Source organism: Pogona vitticeps, chromosome 2 (genome assembly GCF_051106095.1).
Source record: "Pogona vitticeps strain Pit_001003342236 chromosome 2, PviZW2.1, whole genome shotgun sequence".
Classification (NCBI taxonomy): domain Eukaryota; kingdom Metazoa; phylum Chordata; class Lepidosauria; order Squamata; family Agamidae; genus Pogona; species Pogona vitticeps.
The window spans coordinates 25,682,407-25,696,795 of NC_135784.1; the positions used below are offsets into that span (position 1 = coordinate 25,682,407).

The 14,389-nt window shown below is 41.8% G+C and overlaps 1 protein-coding gene across 2 annotated transcripts; it reads left to right on the forward strand.

Moving 5' to 3' along the window:
- Nucleotides 1–1,547: 1,547 nt before the first annotated feature.
- LOC144587534 (uncharacterized) lies at nt 1,548–12,664 on the forward strand. 2 transcript variants are annotated; one of them, XM_078388478.1, is made up of 7 exons: nt 1,548–1,756; nt 2,742–2,813; nt 3,020–3,143; nt 4,892–4,974; nt 5,351–5,474; nt 6,681–6,779; nt 9,737–12,664. In XM_078388478.1, the coding sequence occupies exons 2-7, from the start codon at nt 2,751–2,753 to the stop codon at nt 11,881–11,883; spliced, it is 2,640 nt and encodes an 879-aa protein (XP_078244604.1). In that variant the 5' UTR covers nt 1,548–1,756; nt 2,742–2,750; the 3' UTR covers nt 11,884–12,664. The 2 variants fall into 2 exon arrangements, with proteins under 2 accessions (XP_078244604.1, XP_078244605.1); XM_078388479.1 differs by lacking the exons at nt 1,548–1,756; nt 2,742–2,813; nt 3,020–3,143; ... (1 more) ...; nt 5,351–5,474; nt 6,681–6,779 and adding an exon at nt 6,828–9,271.
- Nucleotides 12,665–14,389: the final 1,725 nt, after the last annotated feature.

A 14,389-nucleotide genomic window follows, 5' to 3' on the forward strand; every position in this document is an offset into this window, starting at 1 on the left:
GGTGATTACGTATCTAGGTTTTTCTTCAATGCCTCCAGTGCTGGAGCACTCACCAACTCCCAAGGTAACTGGTTCCACTGTCATACTGCTCTAACAGGAGGTTTTTCCTGATATTCAACCGAAATCTGCCTTCCTTTAACTTGAACCCATTGTTTCATGTCCTGCACTCTGGGATGATCGAGAACTGATCTTGCCCCTCCTCTGTAGGACAGCCTTTCAAATACTGTATTTGAAAATTGCTGTCATGTCACCCCTCAGTCTTCTTTTCTCAAGACTAAATATGCCCAGTTCTTTCAGCCTTTCCTCCTAGGGCTTGGTTTCCAGCCCCCTGATCATCCTTGTTGCCCTCATCTGGACTTGTTCCAATTTGTCATCATCCTTCTTGAAGTGTCGTCTCCAGAACTGAGACACAATACTCAAGGTGAGGCTTCACCAGTGCTGAATAGAGGGGGACTAGTACAATGCCGCAGGCAACTATATTCATGCTAATTTCCTCCTGTTGGGTAACGTGGGATTTCAGCCTGTTTAATTGTTTTTCTGTGCTTGACTCTTTACGTAAGTTAGCTCCAATTGTGTACTTCTTTTTCCTAACCCTTCCTGTGCCACGTAACCCACTCACCTGACTTTTATTAACATGGCTCATACACTTGCTCATCCCAAATATGATACATGCTGTATTACATCAAAGATGTCCCACTGGACGTCAAATAAGGATGCAAGAGCAGGGTTGTAGCTTTAGAAGAGGTAGCCATTTTAGTCTGTGCAAGCACATCAGGTAAATATCTAAAAAAATAAAAAAAAATAAAACAAGAAATCCAGAAACATGTGGCACCTTAAAACTATTATACAGTATTTTTATGTGAGGCATTCCGATTACTGATTGAGAACTGCTGGGCACCCTCCTGCTTTATCTCTGTTTTATATCAGTCGCTCATTCAAAATAAATCAACTACATATTCTTCTCCCTCCTCTCTTGCAAAATGGGTGGGAATCAGCCCTGTCCTGCCCCTAATCTCACAGGAAAGAGGGACCCTGAAGAGCTGAGACATGTCTCCATCATCCTAACACGGTCCCTGCCTGGAGAGCAGACCAGCTGGCCCTTCTCAAAGCAGAAGGTTAGTGCTCAGAGAAAGTTCCTATTCCTTGTTGGTCTTATTGTAGGACTAACAATTTAATATAAAACTCTATGCAATTTTTGCAAAGAGAAAGAAAAAGATAAAAAGCCAGCTCAAGGTTTTCTCAGCCTTCCACCCTTCGGAGACTGGTAAATTAAGACACACAGCTCCTTGGGGAGCCAAGCGGTCCTCGCCTAATCCTGTTGCAAAGCCACCCAAAGAGCGCTCTCCAAGCACACTCGGGTGGGGGGCATTCTACCAATGAAAACAATCAATAAAAATAACTACAGTATAGGGAATTTAATACAATAATTTCATGTACAGGATTAATAGTCTTATGTTCCGCTGGAGTTTGTACACCCTGAGTTCAGGTGGATCTCCCTTCCCACGGACAGCAGCCAAAATCACTGCTAACGCGCTATTGAAATGGAAAGAGTTGGAGCGGACAAGGGAAAGTCAGTTTCTGCCGCTCAGCCCTCCAAGGGTTAAACGAACAGAGTCGCATTTCCTAGAGAGGAAGGAGGTTTGAAAGGTGAGGAGGAAAAAAAAAAGAACGGACCTCCTTCGGTCTTCCGGGAAAGGGAAAAGAAGGTGTTTTTTGTTTTGGTGAAGCCACTGGCTGGAGGGAGGAGGACAAAGAGGTACAAAGGGTGACAGTGGGATGATGGGGGAAATGGATCGTAAATGGCTTGAGGGAGGGAGGGAATGGATGCCCAGTCGATTGCTAAGGAGCAGATCCATGCAGTCCTCCTGCAAAATTCAGGCTCTGGTCTCCGAGTTTTTCCCTGAAAAGGCCACTTTCTGAAGTTATTTATTTATTTATTTATTTATTTATTTATTTATTTATTTATTTATTTATTAAATTTCTACCCCGCCCATCTAGACCGAAGTCTATTCTGGGCGGTTAACAATACATTATCTTCCTCGATCAATCGAGTCTCCCTGAGATTTAAACTGGGATTGGAAAAAAACGCACAGAAAATAAAGGCTTTCCACCAAGATTTATTAATGATTAATTTATTTAAGTTTGGGAGAACGACTTTAAAAAACATTTTTTCACTTCCCCACCAACCCAACAAACAAACAGAAAAACCAGGGAGGCTGTTTTCATTTTCTTACCAGAGAGGAAAAGGGAGATTGGGAGGCTGAGGGTGAATCTCAGGAGACCAGTGAAGGCTTCAGACTTAGAACTGGACAGACTGGGAAAAGCCGTGGTTCCCCTTTCCCCCCAGCCACTGCCCAATCTTCCTGCCAGGAAACAGCCTTTCAAGTCTATGGCTTGCTGGTTGTCTGACCTTAGTCCTGGAGGGACGCAACTGAGTCCCCTTGAAGACTCCTGGCCAGAGAGGACCCCAGTCCGTTTCTCTAAGAAACTGAGCAAGGGTTGGGAAATGATCCTGACTTCCATTTAAATTTCAAAGTGCAGGAGGTCCAAAAGCAGAGACTGGTGGGACTGCTCCTCTGCTCCACTTCCTACTTTTGAAGCAAACCGGAATTTTATAGGGTTCTTCTGGAGCGTCTCCAAGGAGAGAAAACTTGTAAGACCAGAAGGTGAACTTTTACAGGCCATCTCTGGCCTATGGACCAGAAACGGTCCTTCTTATGCCTCTTTTGCCTTCCTCACAGGCTTCAGAGATGCCATCTGGGTTGCCTCTTCTTGATGGTAGAGTGGAAAGGATAAGCTCCCAGACACGCCAGGTAAAAAAAGGCAACGTAAGAGAGAAGGAGGTGAAAAGGGGCAGTCACTGCAAAGCTGTCTCTTCTCTACCTCGAGAATGACTTACACGCTGTAAAGTGTTGATGGTATTTCTCATGTTAAGCCAAGAATAATGATGTCATATGACCAAATAAATTCCAGCTAGGTGACTCCTCCTGAGTAGAAAATGTTCCCTTTCTTTCCTCAGCTGGTGTCCTTTGAAGATGTGGTTGTATATTTCAGGAAGGGAGAATGGGATCTCCTGGATCCAAGCCAAAAAGATTTGTACAAGGAGGTCACCTTGGAGAACTACAGGAATGTGGCCTTGCTGGGTAAGGAAACTCTCTCTTTTTTGGTGAAGAAGGGGCCAAAAGGATGGCTCTTTAGTCTTGGGTACCTGGGTGTGAGTTGGCCAAGGCCCTTGGCTAGGTTCAGAAAACCACTTATTCGTTGGATCCTCCGTGTTTCTGTTTTATAACATCCGTCAAAGAGATGATGGTTAGCCTACTGCAGGAGATGGTAAATTCCTCTGTGGGACAGAATGTGGCCTAAATATGGTTAGAGAAGGATGTACTGTAGGAGCACAACTCTTGGCAGAACCTGTCTTTGACCAATAAAGATTTTCACCATGTCAGGTAAAGTTTTCTTCAAAGTCGGTTTTCTTCACTTAGGCATTTAAACATCTGAGAATATTTTCTATGTCTTCTGTCTCAGGGATAGTTTTACAACTACTGTCCTGTTTTCCCGAAAATAAGACCTAAGCTGAAAATTAAACCCTAGTATGATTTTTCAGGATGCTTGTAACATAAGCCCAACCCCAAAAATAAGCCCTAGTTAAGTGAACCCCCCCCTCCACCATTGTGCAGCGTTGTACAGCAACCAGAATATGACATGACTGTAAAATAAAACGTCCCCTTAAAATGAGCCCTAATGCATTTTTGAAGCAAAAATTAATATAAGAAACTGTCTTATTTTCAGGGAAACATGGTATCCATTACTGCTTTAGCCGCCTCTTCTGTTGTGACATTAGAACAATCCTTTTGGAATTATTGAAGACCTTTTAGCACTTGTTTTGAAATTAACTCAGTTTGGAGTGATATTGAAATTTATGTTTTAATTTTTGTTAATTCAATGTCTTTGAGTCATGGACAGGATTAATAAATAGAACGAACCAAGAAATGAGATCTAGCAGATAAACAAAGGTGAACGGTTGAACATTTCCTAGTTACGAGTGTGTTTTATTATTGGAACAAAATTCCCAAACTTGTCCTCATAGCCTGGGTGGAAGAATGGGAAGAGGTATTTCCCTGGTGCCTTGAGGAAGATGAGAGATCAAGATGTCCCTGTTTTGGTCTCTGGTGGCAGCCTTTGTTGTCCAGAAACTGAGGGTTTCTTTGGTTTGTTTTTTTGCACAATTTCGCAGCTCAGCTGTAATCCTGGATTCATCTCTGAGCCTGGATGCCTAGGCCTTTGTGAGTTTCTCTGGGTGCATTTGCACAATGAAAGCTAGTGCACCCAAAGTTCCCTTTCCTGGAAACGGTCACGTTGAATTATGATAAGATTTTTTTTTTGTTTAGTCGTTAAGTCGTGTCTGACTTTTTGCGACCCCATGGACCAGAGCACACCAGGCCCTCTTCCACTGATCCCGGATTTGGGTCACATTCATGTTGTTAGCTTCGATGACACTGTCCAACCATCTCGATAAGATTTTTACCTTGATGCAAATTTCAGAACCATTTGGGAAGCAAAGCAAAAATCTGCTTATTTACCATCTCATTGTGCTTAAAATACCCTCTGGGCAGTTTAGAATGTCATTATGCAGGCTGCACATGGCATCCCCCAGAGTGAGCTAGGTACTCAGTTGATGAACCTCAGAAGGATGGAAGGCTGTCCCAACGTTGAACCCTTTGGGGTCGAACTCAGGTCATGAGCAAGGGTCTCTTTTTCTCCATGGCCACCTGAGGAATGTTACCTGCCAGGTCTCCCATCTTCTGACTTCATTGCTTACAACGCATGAGAGCAGCATCTGCAGGCAAGTCGTGAGATAGTCTAGCTTATGCTTCCTTTTTCTGTCTCACAGGGAGTGTGATGTCAACAGAGCCCGGCTTTAGATCATTACCTGTTGGTGGTAGACTGGAGAAAATGGCTGCACATCTGGCTAAGGTAATGAAGGGCTTGTTGTGAAATGGAAAGGGACCGTCATGTATTTCTTAGGAGATCATGGATCCTGTAAAGCTGAATTGATTGATTTGGATTCTTGCACTTAGCATGGGATTGGCCTCAGTGTCCTTATGTGCCCCTTCCAGTTCCTTTATTCTCTGATTCTATTAAAGTGAAAGCAAAAAAGTTAGCAAAGCAATTATGAAGAGATGCAGGAGGACCTTTGTGTATTTCTTGCCATGTCATGCAACTTGCATAACATGAAGGGTTTTGGTTTGTTTTGCAAAGCTGCTCAGTTATTGTTACCATATGATACGAAACTGGCTGCTGTATATGTTTCGGAGAGTATATTTAATTAGTTCCCCCCCCCTTCTTCTAGCTCGAGTCCATCGAGGAGGTGGCTGTGTCTTTCACCCAGCAGGAGTGGGAGCTCCTAGATCCCGGCCAAAGAGCTCTGTATAAGGAAGTCATGCTGGAGATCCATGGGATGGTAACCTCTCTAGGTAAGGACAGAATCCAGGCAGGGCTGAAGGTCTCCTGGATGCCTCTCTTGTTGGGGGGAACACAAATGTTCCAATGGTGGTGGATAATCACTAAGCCTAGCTCTTCCCAAGCCTCTTCTTCTGGCCCCAGTACTAGCTGGGAGCTTTTTTTCTAAACAGAAAGCGGGTAGGAGCTTGGCCGCAGCCAGCCTCAAAGTTTTCCACTTTAGGGCTTTCTCCGAGGTGAGCCATGTTTATGAGAGTATAAGGCATTTTCCTATCCAGTAGATCTACCAGAAAACAGAATTATGGGCTTTCTATTCCCTCAGAAATCTAAAAATTATATCTGTCACATTTATGAGAGATTAGGTGGTAAACGTAATGGGATCAATACAGATTCCTATTCTCCTATGTGTTTTTTTCCATTCTGGAAGGCTTAAAGGTGAGGGGGTTGCCATTTGTTTGCATAAGTTGTCAAAGGGGCTGCTTGTGTTTGGTAAAGAGGTGACCCTTCAGCGCTTCTTCTGCTTGTCCCTTGACGGTCTGTTCTAGAACGGGAGCTCTGGAGTTTCTATTCCCCCTCATGGCCTGTGGGGTGTACGGTTCCTCAGAGCAGTAGTCTTTCCCATTGCTTCTTCGTGAGTCATCTGCACCTCTCTTTCTCTTTGTTTGTATAATTAATGATGGGGAGATACGTTTATGCTCAAGATTGTGCCTTGCTTGGCAGATTCCAAGGCAGTCAAATGTTTACACCAGGGAGTAGATATTTTTTATTTATTTATTTATATTTATTTATTTATTTATTTATTTATTTATTGAGCTTATATGCCACCCATTTAGACATTGTCTACTCTGGGCGGGTCACAAAACGCAGAATAAAAACAATTAATATCAAATAATATTCCACAGAAGGACAGTCCAACTCAGAATCACAAGACAGTCCAAGTTGGCAAAATGGAAGCAGAAGGCGAGTCACCCATTGAAGGGCATTAAGCCGTCAGAATCAGAAGACAGCCGAAAGTCCAAAGTGATCAGAACTAGAGCCACCATACACACTGGTTTCCCACCACCACCATCACCACCAGCAATTATTTATATTGAATTTGTAGAGGAGCAGATTAATTACTGAGTATCAAGTATAAATAAGAATCAAACTGAGGGATTTGTCGCATTGTGCTAGAACGCTTGACATTTTCACAGTCACCAACCTGCCCCTTTCTTTCAAAGCCATTCCCAAACCAGACCTCATCTTCTCGCTGGAAGAAGGAGACGATCCATTTGTCCAGGACTCTGCGGAGCATCAGAGATGGGCAGGCACCTGTTCAGGTATGTGTTGTCTTATTGAGGGGGTTCCCTGTTAATTTCAGCTTGGGGATGATGGGTCATTCTACTGAGGGACCCCTTTTCTCCTGCATTATAACCAAATAGCACTACGGTGGTAGCTCCACTTAAGAACTTAATCCGTATTGAGACTGCGTTCTTAAATTTCTCATAGGAATGCATTGAAAACCATTTAATCCGTATCTGCTGTTTTTCGTTCTTAAATCGAGCCTCTGTTCTTAAGTCGAAACAGTAGTTCCCATAGGAACTAATGCAAAGCTGGTTAATCCATATCTACCACTAGGGTGTGCATTTTTTTTTTAAAAAAATCTTCTTTTGACCTGAGGTGAACTTAGGTCAAAAAAAGGGCAGGAAAGGTTTTTTCTTTTCTTTTTTGGTTCTTAAGTTGAGGCTCCGTTCTCAAGTCGAAGCAACTCTTTATGACCAGAGCCATTCTTAACTCGAATCGTTCTTATGTAGGGACGTTCTCAAGTTGAGGTACCACTGTATATAGGTTTCCTCAATGTGTGGCAGAATCTTGGGTTCTAAATACAGCTCGATAAACAAGTAGAGTAGCCGTGAATTTTCCCCAGTTTTGTTTCTCTTTTCTCAAGCCGGGGTTTTCTCCTGTTGTTTGGATAGTCTTCAGTGCCTCCTAAAGCCATCCCTAAATTTATTTATTTATTTAAACTAAATAAATCTCCTGTATGGAGAATTAGTTCAGGGAAAATGCCCCAGAGGGAGACCACAGCTGCGATACAAGGACATCTGCAAGCGGGATCTGAAGGCCTTAGGAATGGACTTCAACAAATGGAAAACCTTGACATCTGAGCGTTCAGCCTGTAGGCAGGCGTTGCATCACGTCCTCTCCCATTTTGAAGAGACCCTTGTCCAGCAGGCCGAGGCCAAGAGGCAGACCTGAAACCAGCCAAATCAGGGAGCTGGACAGGGGACAGATTGTATTTGTCTTCAGTGTGGAAGGGATTGTCACTCTCGAATCGGCCTTCCCAGCCACACTAGATGCTGTTCGACGTCCTCCATACAGAGCACGTTACCATAGTCTCCTGAGACTGAAGGATTTAAAACATTTTTACCCTGACTTTCTCCTTATAAAGGACCCAAGGCTGTTTATATCATTGAAAGACCATATTTGACGCTGAAAACCATGAATATACAGTGGTGCCTCACACAACGATGTTAATTGGTTCCAAAAAAATCAACGTTGTGTGAAACATCGTTCTGTGAAACACCATTTCCCATAGGAATGCATTGAAAACCGGTTAATCCGTTCCAATTGGAACGGATTGCCATCGCTGAGTGAAAATCCCCATAGGAAACATCGCTGTGTGAAACAATGTTTCCTCCATTGGAATGTATTGAAGCAGACTCAATACATTTCAATGGCTTTGCGAAGTCCTTTTTCGCTCCTGTAAAAGTGTCTTACAATGTTTGGAAGCCGTTTTAAATGCTTGCAATGGTTAGCCCACCTCCTGAAACCTATGCAAACTGATTTTGGTGTTGTTCTGACACTTTGTTAATTTATGGTAATTTTTTGTTTTTCCCCCTCATTGAAATGCATGGAGTTCAATGAGGGGGAAAAACAAAAAATCACCACAAATTAACAAAGTGTCAGAACAACACCAAAATCAGTTTGCATAGGTTTCAGGAGGTGGGCTAACCATTGCAAGCATTTAAAAGAGCTTCCAAACATTGTAAGACACTTTTACAGGAGCGAAAAGGGAGATCGGGAAAGGGCTCTTTGATCTCCGTTTGCCTTTTAAAGCTGTTCCCGATCTCCCTTTTCGTTCCTGTAAAAGCGTCTTACAATGTTTGGAAGCTGTTTTAAATGGTTGCAATGGTTAGCCCACCTCCTGAACCCTATGCAAACCGATTTTGGTGTTGTTCTGACACTTCATTAATTTGTGGTGATTTTTTGTTTTTCCACCTCATTGAAATGCATGGAGTTCAATGAGGGAGAAAAACAAAAAATCACCACAAATTAACGAAGTGTCAGAACAACACCAAAATCAGTTTGCATAGGTTTCAGGAGGTGGGCTAACCATTGCAAGCATTTAAAACGGCTTCCAAACATTGTAAGACACTTTTACAGGAACGAAAAAGAGACATCGTTGTGTGAAAATCCCCCATAGGAAACATCGCTGTGTGAAGCGGCAAATTTAACAGAAAAAGGCATCGTTGTGTGAATTCATCGTTGTGTGAGGCACCCGTTGTGCGAGGCACCACTGTACAATGGTGTTTTACATCATGAAAAGCCAGTATTTAAACATAGGAGTACAAAGTGGCAGCCTACATCATTAAAAGACAATATTAAAGTGAAAAGCAATAAATATACAACTATTAAGAAGGAATAAACAAACCACAAGTAGTACTAGAAACGCAGTCAAAGCAGTAATGCATAACAATCCATTTAAAAATCACATTCAGGTCGCCAGTCACCAAGGGAAGGTTTAACTGAAGAATTCCTATCTTGGTTGAAGGTAAGCGGTTACTGAAAAGATGATGTAATTCTGTCAGGAATAAAAGTTAATTTCAATCAATCAAGCAATCACAGAACTGTTTTCCAAAGTAGATTACTTACTTAAGATTATAATCATGGAATAGGCCAGTACCCTCAAGCCATATTTTGGCAAAGATATTCCTTAACCCAAATCTCAGATTTTTATATTCTGGTTAGAAGATGTGCCAACCATAGACATTATTTCAAATGAACAGTATCAGTTGCAACTTGGGATTTTCCACCTAAAAGCTGCAATACATTTTAGACAGTAACATTTTATGGTTTGGGGTTGAGTTCTGGTTAAGTAGGTCTTCTCTCTACTTGATATAGTTCCTTGTTTCTGGGATTAATTCCTAGCTGCTATGATGGTTTCTGAAAAGCTTCTTGCTCAGAAGCTGAAACTCCCTGACAATATGCTATATCTCATTTTCTCTCCCAAATTTAGGTGATGGTCAGGAAGATGAGCACTGCCAGAAGCTATCTGTTCTGTCATGGGAAGTTACGAAGCCCAAGGAAGGAAGACAGATATTTGGAAATCCAGAAGGGCCAGAGAATCAAATGGAGAAGGAGTGCAAGAAAGGAATGCAAAAATCCTCTGGTTCTCAGGAGGCAGATGGCAAATCAAAGAGCTATGGCACAATCCAGTCAGAATCAGAACAGTATCACTGCATGGATCTTGGAAAATATTTAACGGACAGCGGAGCGTTTTCAGATCAAAGCAGCAGCATAGGGAAGAATCCATGTAAATGTATGGAATGTGGGAAAAGCTTCAGTAGTAATTCTGTTCTTGTTATACATCAAAGAACTCACACGGGAGAGAAACCATATAAATGTATGACATGTGGAAAAAGCTTCAGTCAGAAAGGGAATCTTAGGCAGCATCAGAAAAACCATACAGGAGAAAAACCATATAAATGCATGTTGTGTGGAAGAACTTTCATTGCTAAAATGAACCTTAGGCTGCATCAAAGAACACACACAGGAGAGAAACCCTATAAATGCTTGGAGTGTGGAAAGAACTTCAGTCACCAAGGGAATCTTAGGAAACATCAGAGAAATCATACAGGGGAGAAACCATATAAATGCATGACATGTGGAAAGAGCTTCATTGGTAAAGCGAACCTTAGACAGCATGAAAGAACTCACACAGGAGAGAAACCGTATGAATGCATGGAATGTGGAAAGAGCTTCAGTCAGAAAGCACACTTAAGGGGGCATCAGAGGATTCACACAGGGGAAAAGCCATACAAATGCATGGGGTGTGGTAGGAGTTTCATTCATAAAGTGAACCTCAGCCAGCATCAAAGAACTCATACAGGGGAGAAACCATGTAAGTGCAAGGAATGTGGAAAAAACTTTCGTCTGAAAGGAGACCTTAGGAAACACCAAAGAACTCACACAGAGGAGAAACCATATAAATGCATGGAGTGTGGAAAGAGCTTCCGCCATAAATGGTTCCTTGGGCAGCATGAAATGATTCACACAGGGGATATGCCATATAAATGTACTGAGTGTGGAAAAAGCTTCAGTCTGAAGGGGCATCTTAAGCGGCATCAACGCATTCACACAGGGGAGAAGCCACATAAATGTATGGAATGTGGAAAGAGCTTCTGTCAGAGCTCAAACCTTACTACACATCAAAGGATTCACACAGGGGAGAAACCATATAAATGCATGGAGTGTGGAAAAAGCTTCAGTAAAAATGAGCTCCTTAGGCAGCACCAGTGGATTCACACTGGTGAGAAACCATATAAATGTATTGAGTGTGGAAAAAGATTCAGTAGAAAAGAGGTCCATAGGCAGCATCAAATGATTCATTCAGGGGAGAATCAACATAAATGTTTGGAATGTGGAAAGAACTTCTGTCGTAAATGGCTTCTTAGGCAGCATCAGAGGATTCACACAGGAGAGAAACCTCATAAATGCATGATGTGTGGAAAGAGTTTCATTAATAAAGTGAAGCTTGTGAGGCATCAAAATATTCACACGGGGGAGAAACCCTATAAATGCCAGGAGTGTGGAAAGAGTTTCAGTCTGAAAGGGGATCTTAGGCAGCATCAAAGAACACACACAGGTGAGAAGCCACATAGGTGCATGGAGTGTGGAAAGAGTTTCTGTTATAAATGGATTCTTAGGCAGCATCAAAGTATTCACACAGGAGAGAAACCCTATAAATGCATGGAATGTGAAAAGAGCTTCCGTCATAAGTGGACCCTTAGGCAGCATCAAAGAATTCATACAGGGGAGAAACCACATAAATGCCTGGAGTGTGGAAAGAACTTCAGTCAGAAGGGACAACTTAGGCGGCATCACACGAGTCACACAGGTGAGAAACCATATGGATGCATGGAGTGTGGAAGGAGCTTCAGTCAGAAAGCGAATCTTAGCCTGCATCAAAGGATTCACACAGGGGAGAAACCTTATGAATGTACGGAATGTGGAAAGAGTTTCAGTCAGAACGGCCATCTTAGCGTGCATCAAAGGATTCACACAGGGGAGAAACCATATAAATGTGCGAAGTGTGGAAAGAGTTTCAGTCGGAAAAGGGACCTTAAGCAGCATCAGAGGATTCACAAAGAGGAGATGGCATAGAGTGTGGAATGAATGTTACAGATAATGTGTCTTCAGCTGAATCAAAGTGTTCACAAAGGTGAAGCTGCAGAATGTATGGCGTATGGAAGGTGATTTAATTGGAAAGGTTACCTTAGGGAGTTGCAACAAACTCATTCAGAATAGAATGCAGGAAGTGGATAAGGTTTCAGTCTTCACTTAAAGTTTATTAGAAATCTGGTTTTAGGTCAAAAAATTACCTGTTTCCAAAATCCAAGTCAGATTAGATCCTCGCAGACTGATTATTTCTGCCGATATGTCCACAGCTTGGCATACACTCTTGTCAAAGGGAGTGTTGTTCACTGTGTGGATACAGACAATATTTTACACCTTAAGAAAAAAGTTCTGATTCTCCTTCATATAACATTTTCTCGTGCTTAGGGCCTAGGAACGTGTTTTATATCAAGCAGAGACAATAACCTTGTATTTTATTAAGCAAGCTCAAGTCATAGGAAAACCATTTTAAAACGGTAAAAAATATGTATAAAATATGATAATAAAAAGGATTAATCATTGTGGCCTTCGCCCAGGTCCTGAATATTAATACTGTATACTATCTGCATGTACCAATGGGAGTGCTGGAGGGATGGAGTCACTGGATAAAGGAGTCTCTGGCAGAGGAGGAGAAAAAAGGAGAGTGACTTTGGAGTTTGTGCAGGAGAGTGGTGGTTGAGAGTGGATGAAGGAGGATCTTTGGTTAAAAGTTAACAACATTGCCTGTACTGTCATCGTCAGTAACAATAAACAATTTCTATGAGATTCATTCAATTTTTGTATACGAGTTGCTTGTAGGTTTCAATGCCATGAAACATACGTTAGCATAAACCAATCAGCTCAGCAGGTACCATTTAAGAAAACATGCCATTTTGTTAGTTGTTCATTACCTTCTACAAAGCAATGCCTTTCAGTGTGGACGAACTTTGTATGACCTGTTGTAGCAAATATCATTATTGAGTAAGCTTGGACATGACGAGCCAGCAAAACATGAATATTGTTGCCTGTAAGCTAGTTTAACCTAGCAAGACGAGACACATTTTTGTTCACTTTTGAGGATCACTGTAGTTTTAGTCATGACACAGATATCTTTGTGATCGGTTTGTTTTGAAAACAAAGTACTTGCGTCATTTCCATCTTGTCTCCAAAAATATTCTGCTTTTTCAAAATGTTTAGTATCAATTTTTCCCGCCAACCTAGCGGTTCGAAAGCATGCAAATGCGAGTAGATAAATAGGGACCACCTCGGTGGGAAGGTAACAGCGTTCCGTGTCTAAGTCGCACTGGCCATGTGACCACGGAAGATTGTCTTCGGACAAAACACTGGCTCTATGGCTTGGAAACAGGGATGAGCACCGCCCCCTAGAGTCGAACACGACTGGACAAAAATTGTCAAGGGGAACCTTTATCATTATATTCTATTGCTACCATTGTGTGAAATTAGGCAAAGTGTACTGCTTATATACCACTCTGTAGTGCTTAAAGCACTCTCTGGGTGGTTTATAGTTTTAATTATGGAGGCTACACATTGCAACCGCCCTCCCCAGCAAGCTAGGTAATGTGCTGACCTTGGAAGAGTGGGAGGTTGAACCAACCTCGAACTTGCTACCTGAGCCCTGCATCGAACTCATGTTGTGAGCAGACTCTTTGCTGCAGTACTGCAGTTTAACTACTTACTATTACGCTCCCAGGTGTGAAGCCCCCAATTTCCAGTATGTCTCACAAAGAAACTTCTTTAACACGCTCACTCAGAGAGAAAGCCTAGAAATGGATAGAGTGTTCTTGAACATCCAGAAACTCAAACAGGAAAGGAATCACATGCAGGCACAGAGTGTGGAAAGTCATTCAGGTCTCAACTACACAGGCTAAATGATTGTTGTCATGGTTTGAAATTTGGTTTGTACAGTGTTTAATAACATTAAGGGGAGTATGAAAATGAAAGTACTATTAGAATCGAGGCTCAAGTAATTGTTTATTATTGTTTCGAACGAATTCTCAAGTTTAGCAGGGTCACTCTATAATAACATCCTGACAGCTGAACCTTTTAATGTTACTGTGAGTAAATCCAAGCTTTTGGACCTCCAAGTCATAAAGGGAGGGTTGTTTAGGACTGAGAAATGGATGATAAGGGTAAAATAATGGTCAGAAAAGTTAACTATGGCAAAGAGCAAATGATGTCAGGAAATCACTGTTCGGGAGAGAAAGCTGCTGTGGGGAGGTTAGTTTTTTGTTTTCATATATGTGATTCTATGTTCTAGTTTTTTAAATTGCATTATTAAGATACTTTTCATGGATGTGACTTACTGTAATTGGGAGTACATTTATATAACTTACAAAGTATGCATCTGTAACGCTTTTTATTGTTAAGTATTAATACTTTAGATAATTATTTCATTTTTAAGCACTATTAATTTTAGTTTGTATTAATGTATTTTAAAGTTTTGTTAGAGCTGTTATGTGCTGTCAAGTTACATCACAACTCATGGCAACCCTAT